Genomic DNA, 12,512 nt, shown 5'->3' on the forward strand with positions numbered 1-12,512 from the left:
TCCTCCATTCCTCTTCAGGATGAAATACATATATTCACAAATGTTGTATTGGGCCCAATCCCACACAGGAAGCCTGGCTTCACCATGCAAGGAATGAGTTGGTTGGCTTACTGTGGGTTCTTGGTGTGGGCTAGAAATCAAACTTTATACTCATTTTTTGTCTTCTTAAAAAGCTTAGGATTTTAACTAACATGAATTAAATGCTGAGTCAAATTCACATCAGCATTTGTAATTATTACTGGAAGTTAAGGGTATGTATAGAAGCACCTCCTTTGTGCTTGCAAAAAGAAAAATCATGGGTCTGGCATCAAATACACCCAACTTTTCATTTCATGAGATAAGAGCAATGATTTCTGTACTGCATTTACAGCGTTTTTCTCAATCTTGGCTACCTTTGCTCTGATGTAAGCCCCAGGGTCTGTCTTCTGTACAGAGAAAAAAGGAGTTAAATTTGAAGTTTGAAACTATGACCTCATGCCTCCTTCCTTCTTAACTAGCCTTTTTTCTGTTCACTCTTTTTCTCCCAAAGGCAAAAAACTAAAGGAAATGTGAACTTTGTGTCTAACCAAGATTTTCTTTTACTGATTGTGGGAGTATTTTTGCTGATCTAGCAATAGATGTGGTCTGTTGATAAAAGAGAATGGTGGTATTGCTTTTTACTAGCAGTCATAATGGGACCATAGTCAGATGCATCATTGTTATCCTCATCACTTTCTCCTGGGGGTTCAAAAGGCTATGGTTATTAACTAATAAAATGTGGCAGGGCTATAATCTCAGACCACATTTAAAGAACAGTAGCCTGGTGGGGCACCGGGGTGGCTCAGTTAAGCGTCTGCCTTTAGCTCAGGTCATGATCCAGGGGTCCTGGGATTGAACCCTGCATTGGGCTCCCTGCTCAGAGGGGAGTCTACTTCTCCCTCCCTCTGACCACGCCCCCCCCCCGCTCATTCTCTCTCTCAAATAAATAAATAAAACCTTTAAAGAATAGTAGCCTGGGTAGAAAATGCTGTAAAGATTTCTATTCTTGAACTTAGGAATTCTGAATGTTGTTGACTTATTTGCCCTCCTTGAGAAGTCAGCACGCCTGGGGTACTGACAGAATTGGTTGATCCTCTTGCAACTAACTGTCTAGACTGCATCCTCCATCGTCCTTGTTGTACTTCTCCACTTGATGGTTCCCAGGCATGTCAGCTGTCTTTCACCAGGGCATTCATGTAGAACTTGGTAATAAGCTTGGCCAGTGAGGTCTACCAGCCCACTGGCAAGATTTTGCCAAGCAACTGGATATATTGTTTAAAATTGTTTAATTTGTATTTTAAATTTTCTTCCATAAGTAATAAGAGCCTACCTATAAATAGATTATTCTCATCAAGTTACAGACTAAGCAAAAATAGTAATAGTTTTTCTGTTCATCCAAATGTTAGGTTTAGCCACCTTCCTCTTGAATTTCAAAATAGTTATTCTTATGATAAATCCATATTTTCCCATAAACGAGAGAAATGTCCACTCTTTGTTCCACTGAGAATGGCTAGTATTCTCTACTAAGAGGTAGGAAAGGGCAACAGAAAGAGAATACCTACCCTTAAGATTGTGTCCTTCACTGCTTATTGAGTTTGAATGAGTGGGTAGTTTGTAGAGGAGTAGGTTACTCATTCATCTAGCTCAATGAAGGATGCCTTCTTAATATGGCTTTTCTGCCGAAGAAACAGAGCATTTCACTTGGGGTCAGGGACTGTCATTCACCAGTATGTGAACTTGGGCAAGTCTCTAGCTTCTCTTTGGTTCCTTTATATATAAAATCGGTATGGCACTGTATTTTTGTGAGAATTAAATGAGCTTTTGAGATCATCTCTTAGATGATATAAAGGCAAGAGAAGCAAACATTTACAGTCTACTTTTTCTAAAAATAAAGTTTTGGAAGAAATAATCACTAAAGTTTCTTTATCTAATAAGTGACAGAACTGAAATAAAATTAATGCCCAAACCCCATATTGTGCTACATACCTATTAAGGGGAATGTTTGCTCCCTCCCCCTCTTTCTGTTTCCTAAAGTGAGAAAGAAAGGCAGGGCATGAGAGTGGGTAGCAAGTGCTAACTTTTCTGTTACATGTAAGCTTTTCTTTTTTGACAAACTAATTTCAGTATTATGTAATTAAAATCTTCTTAAACTATTTCTTTTGAAATTCTGGAACACTGATGTAGGGTTCCAAAAACATGTTTTGAAGTTTGAATGACATACACAAGAGTAATATAGACCTACCCATTTTGTGAACTATCAGAAAAGATTAAATGTACTGGCATGACTCATGACCATATGCTATGTATCTTCCTGAAAGATATAAATCAGCTACACTTCAAGAATGGATCAAACTTTATAATACATAATTATTTTCTATTTGGTCCTTTTTATTTTGGTCCTTTATAATCTCTTTCTCAAATGTTTTTAAATGAAGATCTTATTAATGTAATATGTCCATGACAGCCTTCTTAAATGACCTAATCATAAAAAATACTGGATTACTAAAGTGAAAAACCTAAAGGCATAAAAACAGTTCCCAGTAGAGTGATTATAAAAGCTTACATGTTCCAAGTTGGAAAAAAAAAAATCATCCTTGTAACATAATGAACATATTTTACAAGATTGGCTTCAATTTGAACTAGACTAGAGCGTTAAATTTTAACCCTAAGTCATAGGTCTTTGTCATAAGGTCAGTACTATCTGAATAAATGCTTATCTCTTGAGTAAGAAACAGATGCTCTTGGGTTTGTGTCATTGTGCAAATTGATCGATTCATTAATGAGGTTATAGAAAGAGCATATTTTGAGGCTGATGAAGTCATGTGTTTTGATTTCATGACATTGACTCTTCAGTTTAACTAATGGCAGCTTTAATGTTTCAACATTTAAACAATTTTTGTTTCTCCTTTTGCAGTGGCCCCACCCACACGGTTAAGATATAATGTATTATCTCATGACAGTATACAGATTTCATGGAAGGCTCCAAGGGGGAAATTTGGTGGATACAAACTTCTTGTGACTCCAGCTTCAGGTAAAAACAGTTGATTGTGTTTTCTAGAGTATTAGCAACTTTTTACACATAGATAACTAAAAATGTGAAGTATTGAGTGTTGCTTTAAAATCATTTGAAAGTTTTGTTTTTAATTTAATATTTGAACTTGAAATCTTACCCTCTAATCAAGGAAATAATGTTCCTAAAGTCTAAAGAGTCACTATTGGGCTCACCATAACTCTCCTCAGGAGAAATTTCCAGACTATTAAAATCTTCACTACCTCTATTTCAACAGAGTATGAATACTTTTGGTCTGTTGACACTTAAAAAAAAAAAATGCAATACATCTGGAAAGCCAACAGTTGTGACCAGCTGAGTAAATTATGATTAATTAACTTGATAGTATATTATTCAGCAATTATACATTAAAATGATAAAAGCTAAGTAGACATTGTGAAAATAAGTGATAAATTAAAGCAGGAAAAGTAAAAGTTAGATTTATTGATCATGAAGATAAAGTAGTTATGCAAAATTTTTTAAATTAAATTTTTGGTTTAATTTTTTTCTTCTATTTTATGTTTTTATTATACAAATATGATCAGTAAAACAATACAGAGTATGTAGAGGAATTGCCATTGTTACATAGGGTCATGGAGACAAAGATGGGGTTAATAGCATGAACTGCTTGAGCTCCACACCTGGTTCTGTGGTGTATAAGAAGTGTCATTTGGGGGGCGCCTGGGTGGCTCAGTCGGTTAGGCAGCTGCCTTTGGCTCAGGTCATGGGATTGAGCCCCGCATCGGGCTCCCGCCTGGTTCTCCCTCTCCCTCTGCCTGCTCCTCTGCCTACTTGTGCTCTCTCTCTCTCTCTGTCAAATAAATAAATAATCTTTAAAAAAAAGAAGAAATGTCATTTGCACAAGTTATATAACCTCTCCGTTCTCCGGTTTCTTCCTATGTAAAATGCACAAACAGCACTAGTCCCCACCTCATGGAGTTGTAAGGCTTGGAACTCAAATTGTGATCTGAGATCCAGCACAGGCATCAGCTGAGAGCAAATGCAGAGTATTGGTCCCCATCTCCCACCTGCTGAATCAGCATCTGATCTTTACAAAGATCCCCAGATGACTCCTATGCATGTTAAATTTGGGAAGCACTTGTTGTGAGGACTAAATGAATTTATAAAGGTAAAGCACTTAGAACAGTGACGGTTAGATAGTCAGAGCTCAATCATATTGCCTGTGATGATATAAAGATGATTTGAGTATGTCTCTCGGATCTCATTTCCTTTCCTAGGATCCCGTTTCACATAGTCTGTAAGAAATATTTAATAATAGAATATTTGTATAATACATATATATATATTTATATACTTATAATAATTTTTCCTCTTTATTGGTGATAAAGATGGTTATATGGACCTGGGCTCCTTGCTGTTGGAGTCCTTTTCCCAACTCATTTAATGAGGCTGACAGATGCTCTGTTGTTTATAATTGTGGACATCTTACCCAGTGGTGGATTTAAAATCTCAAACAAAATGAACACCTGAAACACCTGGCTTCTTGCTTGGCCATGAAAAACGAACCTTCTAGAAGGCTATTAGTAAATATTACCCACAGACTCCTTAGACTGATTTATGGTTCAGTGATACTGATGCCAAATTTACCCATGTTGGCTCACAGAAGTGACACACTTGCAGAAAGCAATATTTCATTCTCAAGCCTAGTTCATAATTTTCATTTTGAAGTATAGCCCAATTTTGAAACAACTTTGACTTCTGAAAATGCAGTTTGTGCTCTGAAATAAGCCATCATGGGAAATTCAAGTTTAAGAGATTCTTGGGGCGAGTTAAGATGGTGGAGTAGTAGGGGGACCCTGAACTTACCTCACCCCTTGAACACAGCTAGATCAAAAAGCAAATCATTTTGAACAACTAGGAAATCGATCTGAGGATTAAGAAAACAATCTGCACAATTAGAGGGAGAGAACATGGCAGATGTGAGGTTTGGAGATGTGGATTGGGGGAGAGAAAAGCTGCGGTGTCACAGAGGGAAGGAAGCCCTTTTTGCAGAGGGAAGACAGAGAAAGAGGGGGAGAGGAAGAGAGAGAGTGGAGGCTGGAGCTGCTTACACCAAACCCAAAAGGTCAACACCAAGAAATATCATAGTGAAACTTGCAAAATACAAAGATAAAGAGAGAATTATGAAAACAGTGAGGGACAAAAGGTCCTTAACCTACAAGGGTAGACATAAGGTTAGCAGCAGACCTGTCCACAGAAACTTGTCAGACAGAAGAGAGTGACATGATATATTCAGAGTGACATGATATGTTCAATGTGCTGAATGGGAAAAAATGCAGTCAAGAATAGTATATCCAGCAAGGCTGTCATTCAGAATAGAAAGAGAAATAAAGAGTTTCCAAGACAAGCAAAAACTAAAGGAGTTCGTGAACACCAAACCAGCTCTGCAAGAAATATTAAAGGGGACGCTTTGAGCAGGAAAGAGAAACCAAAAGCAACAAAGACTAGAAAGGAACAGAGACAGTCTACAGGAATGGCAACTTCACAGGTAATACAATGGCACTAAATTCATATCTGTCAATAATTACTCTGAATGTAAATGGACTAACTGCCCCAATCAAAAGACATAGGGTATGAGAATGGATAAAAAAACCAAACCCATTGATATGCTGCTTATAAGAGACTCATAGACCCCAAGACACCTCCAGATTGAAAGTGAAGGGCTGGAGAACCATTTATCACGCTAATGGACATCAAAAGAAAGCTGAGTAGCCATCCTTATATCAGGCAAACTAGATTTTAAACCAAAGACTGTAATAAGAGATGAAGAATGGCACTGTATCATAATAAAGGGTCTATCCAACAACAAGATCTAACAATTGCAAATATTTATGCTCCCAACTTGGGAGCAGCCAAATATATAAATCAATAATAACAAACTTAAAGAAACTCATTGATAATAATGCAATAATAGTAGGGGACTTTAATACCCCACTCACAGCAATGGACAGATCACCTGAGCAGAAGATCAACAAGGAAACAATGGCTTTGAATGACAGACTGGAGCAGATAGACTTAACAGATATATTCAGAGCATTTCATCTTAAAGCAGCAGAATACACATTCTTTTCAAGTGCACATGGAACATTCTCCAGAATAGATCACATACTGGGTCACAAATTGGGCCTCAACCAGTACAAAAAGATGGAGATCATACCGTGCATATTTTCAGGCCACAATGCTATTAAACTTGAAGTCAACCATAAGAAAAAATTTGAAAAGATCACAAATGGAGGTTAAAGAACATCCTACTACAGAATGAGTGGGTTAACCAGGAAATTAAAGAAGAAATAAAAAAAATACATGGTAGCAAATGAAAATGAAAACATGACAGTCCAAAACCGTTGGGATGCAGCAAAGGCAGTCATTTAAGAGGGCAGTATATAGCCATTCAGGCCTTCCTCAAGAAGCAAGGAAAGTCTCAAATACACAACCTAACCTTATACCTAAAGGAGCTGGAAAAAGAACACCAAATAAAGCCTAAAACCAGCAGCAGAAGAGAAATAATAAAGATTAGAGCAGAAATAAATGATACAGAAATTTTAAAAACCCAGTAGAACAGATCAACACAATGAGGAGCTGGATCTTTGAAAGAATTAACAATACTGATAAACTCCTAGCCAGACTTATCAAAAAGAAAAGAGAAAGGTCCCAAATAAATAAAATCATGAATGAAAGAGGAGAGATCATAATCAATATCATGGAAATACAAACAATTATAAGAGAATATTATGAGCAATTAATATGCCAACAAATTGGGCAATTTGGAAGAAACAGATACATTCCTAGAAACATATAAATGACCAAAACTGAAAAGGAAGATATAGAAAATTTCAACAGACCCATAACCAGCAAAGAAATTGAAACAGTAATCAAAAATCTCCCAACAGGGACGCCTGGTTGGCTCAGGCGGTTAAGCTACTGTCTTCAGCTCGGGTCATGATCTCAGGGTCCTGGGATCAAGCCCCGTATCGGGCTCCCTGCTCAGCGGGAATCCTGCTTCTCCCTCTCCCACTCCCCCTGCTTGTGTTCCCTCTCTTGCTGTCTCTCTCTCTGTCAAAAAAAATAAATAAAATAAAAACCTTAAAATAAAAAAAAATCTCCCAACAAATGAGTCCAGGGCCAGATGGATTCCCAGGGGAATTCTACCATTTAAAAAAGAAGTAATACCTATTCATCTGAAACTGTTCCAAAAAATAGAAATGGAAGGAAAATTTCCAGAATCATTCTATGAAGCCAGCATTACTTTGATTCCAAAACCAGGCAAAGGCCCCACTAAAAAAGAGAATTACAGAACAATATCCCTGATGAACATGTATGCAAAAGTTCTCAACAAGATACTGGCTAATCAAATCCAACAGTACATCAAAAGGATTATTCACCACGATCAAGTGGGATTTATTCCTGGACTGCAAGAGTGGTTCAATATCTGCAAATCAATCAATGTGATACACCACATTAATAAAAGGACAAGAATCATATGATCCTCTCAATAGATGCAGAGAAAGCATTTGATAAAATACAGTATCCTTTCTTGATAAAAACCCTCAAGAAAGTAGGGATAGAAGGAACATATCTCAATATCATAAAGGCCATATATGAAAGACTCACAGCGGATATCAGCCTCAAGGGAGAAAAACTGAGAGCTTTTTCCGTAAAGTCAGGAACACGGCAGGGATGTCCACTCTCATCACTGTTGTTCAGCATAGTACTGGAAGTCCTGGCCTCAGCAATCAGACAACCAAAAGAAATAAAAGGCATCCAAATTGGCAAGGAAGTCAAACTTTCACTCTTCACAGACAACATGATACTCTATGTAGAAAACCCGTAAGTCTCCACCAAAAAATTCCTAGAACTGATACATGAATTCAGCAAAGTCACAGGATATAAAATCAATGTACAGAAATCTGTTGCATTTCTATACACCAATAATGAGGCAGCAGAAAGAGAAATCAAGGAATTGATCCCATTTACAACTGCATCAAAAAGCATAAGATACCTAAGAATAAACCTAACCAAAGAGGTAAAAGATCTGTACTGAAAACTATAGAACACTTATGAAAGAAATTGAAGAAGAAGACACAAAGAAATGGAAAATCATCCCTTGCTTATGGGTTGGAAGAACAAATATTATTAAAAGTTCTATACTACCCAAAGCAATCTATGCATTCAGGGCAATCCCTATCAAAATACCACCATCATTTTTCACAGAGCTAGAACAAACAGTTCTAAAATTTGTGTGGAACCAGAAAAGACCCCGAATAGCCAGAGGAATGTTGAAAAAGAAAACCAAAGCTGGGAGCATCACAATTCCAGACTTGAAGCTGTATTACAAAGATGTAATCATCAAGACAGTATGGTACTGGCACAAAAACAGACACATAGATCAATGGAACAGAATAGAGAGCCCAGAAATGGACCCTCAACTCTGTGGTCAACTCATCTTTGACAAAGCAGGAAAGAATGTCCAATGGAAAAAAGACAGTCTCTTCAACAAATGGTGTTGGGAAAACTGGACAGCGACATGCAGAAGAATGAAACTAGACCACTTTCTTATGCCATACAGAAAAATAAATTCAAAATGGATGAAAGACCTAAATGTGAGACAGGAAACAATCAAAATCCTAGAGGAGAACACAGGCAGCAACCTCTTTGACCTCGGCCGCAGCAACTTCTTGCTAGACACGACTGCAGAGGCAAGGGAAACAAAAGCAAAAATGAACTCTTGGGACTTCATCAAGATAAAAAGCTTCTGCACAGTGAAGGAAACAGTCAACAAAACCAAAAGACAACCCACAGAATGGGAGAAGATATTTGCAAATGACATATCAGATAAAGGGCTAGTATCCAAAATCTATAAAGATCATATCAAACTCAACAGGCAAAAAATAATCCAGTTAAGAAATGGGCAGAAGACATGAACAGACATCTCTCCAAAGAATACATACAAATGGCCAAGAGATACATGAAAAAATGCTCAGCATTACTCTCCATCAGGGAAATACAAATCAAAACCACAATGAGATATCACCTCATACCTGTCAGAATGGCTAACATTAAGAACTCAGGAAATAACAGATGTTGGCGAAGATGCAGAGAAAGGGGAACCCTCCTACACTGTTGGTGGGAACTCAAGCTGGTACAGCCACTGTGGAACATAGTATGGAGCTTTCTCAAAAAGTTAAAAATAGAAATACTCTATGACCCATCAATTGCACTATGACGTGTTTATTCAAAGGATAAAAAAATACTGATTCAAAAGGGCACATGCGCCCCAATGTTTTATAGCAGCATTATCAACAATAGCGAAATTATTAAAAGAGAGCTCAAATGTCCATCAACTGATGAATGGAAAAAGAAGATGTGGTATTTATACAAATATATATATATATATATATATACACACACACGTATATACATATATGTACATATATACATATACATATATAATATGGAATATTAGTCAGCCATCAAAAGGAATGAAATCTTGGCATTTGCAGCAACGTGGATGGAACTAGAGTGTATTATGCTAAGCAAAATAAGTCAGTCAGAGATAGATAAATACCATATGATTTTACTCATATATGGAATTTAAAAAACAAAACAGATGAACATAGGGGAAGGGAAGAAAAAATGAGATAAAAACAGAGAGGGAAGCAACCCATAAGAGACCCTTAACTGTAGAGAACAAACTAAGGGTTGCTGGAGGGGAGGTGGGTGGGGGGATGGGCTAAATGGGTGATGGGCATTAAGCAGGGCACTTGTTGTGATGAACACTGGGTGTTACATGTAAGCGATGAATCACTAAATTCTACTCCTATAATCAATACTACACTGTATGTTGACTAACTTGAATTTAAATAAAATCTTGGAAGGAAAAAAAAGAGATTCTTGAACATCATTATGACTTTAAAGGTCAAATTATGAGTTTCCAGTTTGTGGTACCTCCGAGAATTCCCCATATCTGATCTTGAAAGTTTATTCTTTTTCCTCCAGGTAATTGGTATTTTAACTTTCCCTGATTAATTAACTGATAATACTAAACTATTCAGTATACCCTGTAGGTGGCATTAAAGAATCAGGGAGTCTTAGAAGTGACTTGTGTAGCCTCTGACCCAAATCTCAGCCAGATCCTTCAATCCTCTCTGCCACAGCACACCCACAAAGCAAACCTCCAGCTCTTACTTAAACACCTCCAGAGACAAAATAAAAATTGAGGGTGAAAGCAAATTATTTCTTCATGAATACTGGTTATATTTTTTCCAGTGACTCACTCAGTGTCCTTACTACAGTGACCCAAGCCAATAAGACAGTGTTGACGCTCTGTTATCTACTTGATCAAACATAAAATAGAGTGAATAAAAAAGAGTAATAAATGCATCCAGACACAAAATGTAGACATTTTAGCACTGCAAGACATGTTCCAAATACAGTTTATACCAGTCTTTCCCAAAGCGTGTTCCATGGTAATCTGCAAGATGCTCATAACTATTATACAACCATTTAAATGGTTTAATGGTCAAAGAAATTTAAGAAGTCCTATTTTAAAGAGTTTAAAGCCTTTTTATTGCAGAATTCTCAAAGCCTTTAGTAAAATAATACACCTGTGCCTCTCAGGGATTCTAATACAGAGTATTCTAAGAAACTTTTTTTTTCTTAGTGAAACACACATCAAGAAAGATTTATTTGGTGCACTTTGTAGTAGATGAGCTTTAAATAATAGACGTTTGTGAAACCGTGTTTAATATCTTGGACATAAATGCATTTGGCAAGAAAAAGGCTCAGTTCTGCCTTCTAGTAGCAGGCAGCCTGGATGATAGCAGCATCAAATTTCAGACATAACATTATTAATTTTATGAGAATATGATTACAATATATTGTAATCTGTGTTACGTTTAATTCATTCAGCAAATTTCAGATCCTTTTTGCCGTCAGGGCTAGCAGGGCGGAAGCTTTAAATTTCTCCTTTCTCAGACTTAGTACCTACTGCCAGAAATTAGAAAAGAAAGGCATATTTGGAATTTCGCCTTAAAGTTGAGTATTTAACCAACAGTATTTCCACGAAAGCCTTAGATGTCAGTCTAATTTGATGGAGAGATAATGGAGGTTTGAAATCTTTTCACGACGCAAGCTAACGTTTAAGTAGCCAGGCAGTGACTGGTTCCGTCAACATCCTGAGCCAGTTACACTCAGACTTAATATAATTACATTGCTAATGCTTTAGGGATGCTTTGAATCAGTTTAGAGAGACCATAGCAAAAATTCCAGCGTAGATAATGGCACTCAGTCTGCCTCTATCTTTCCCTTCACTTTTAAGTGGAATTCTTTCCTTGAAGACTGTGTCTGATGTTGAGGGCTTACTGTCTTCTAATCCTGTACTATGGCTTTCCCTAGTGTATAAAAGCAATAATGCATTATGATGAAAGATTTTTGTAAATGTGTTCTGTCTAAATTAGACAAGTTATCTAATGCAAAGAGTACAACCAGGAATGATAAAGAACAATGTTAAATTTAAGTGCTATGTGCCTATGCACCATTAGATATATATTTAAGTGTTTTCACCTTTTAAAATCTTGATTGCTGATTAATAAATTTTCTTAATGTATCCAGTTAACCTGTTTCTTAGTACTGATTTATCTTTTTGTTTTATTATAGGTGGCAAAACTAATCAGTTGAATCTCCAGAACACTGCAACTAAAGCAATTATTCAAGGTCTTATGCCGGACCAGAACTACACGGTTCAAATTATTGCATACAATAAAGACAAAGAAAGCAAGCCAGCCCAAGGTCAATTCAGAAGTACGTATTTACAGTTCTTAAAGTGCTACCATGGGACTCTGTTCCAGCTCTGAGTTTGAATCTGTGGTAAATATTGTAACAGGTTAAAATTGGATTGTTTAGATGAAGACATCTTGAAAGAGATTTAGTGAAATCATCCATGAGTTCCTTCTATCACTAATACACTTCTGCCCCTCCCTTAACCTGTTGCACTGCATGCCTACTTAAATCCTCTAAGTTTTACATCTCAAATGCTCTCCCTCACACTGTCCTCGGAATCTTACCCAGACGTCTCGTCTACCCGGTACCTAATAGGTGCTCGATGAATACTTACGAGTGATTCAGTGGCTGATGCCTACGCCTGCTTTATAGATCCCTAGCAAATGCCAGTCTAGCCTCTACGTAAACAATCTATACAAGGAATTTAACTCTTTTTAATAACGAATCGGTTGACTTTTATCATTGGCCTATTATGTACCAGGTCCCATGACAAAGAGCTCTGTGAACGTAGTAAGTGTTAGGGAGAGAGATATGTTCTGGGCTCTATGAAGGGAGATGCTCTCTCTGTCCCAATAATGGGCTGGGATAAGAATGGACAGGGGATGGCTTCATATTTGAGCCAGTTCTCAAATAGCAAGTTGGGCAG

General features: G+C 37.1%; 1 protein-coding gene across 4 annotated transcripts in view; it reads left to right on the plus strand.

Annotated features, from left to right (window-relative positions):
* COL14A1 (collagen type XIV alpha 1 chain) overlaps positions 1-12,512 on the plus strand; it is a 207,315-nt gene that overhangs the window by 21,638 nt on the left and 173,165 nt on the right. For all 4 annotated transcript variants that reach the window (XM_081816457.1, XM_081816455.1, XM_081816456.1 and 1 more), the window contains exons 3-4: positions 2,933-3,049; positions 11,744-11,887. In XM_081816457.1, coding sequence (XP_081672583.1) covers positions 2,933-3,049; positions 11,744-11,887 — 261 coding nt within the window. The remainder of the gene's footprint in view (positions 1-2,932; positions 3,050-11,743; positions 11,888-12,512) is intronic.

The sequence above is a fragment of the Leptonychotes weddellii genome, chromosome 4 (genome assembly GCF_054177405.1).
Source record: "Leptonychotes weddellii isolate Sample4059 chromosome 4, ASM5417740v2, whole genome shotgun sequence".
Taxonomy (NCBI): Eukaryota; Metazoa; Chordata; class Mammalia; order Carnivora; family Phocidae; genus Leptonychotes; species Leptonychotes weddellii.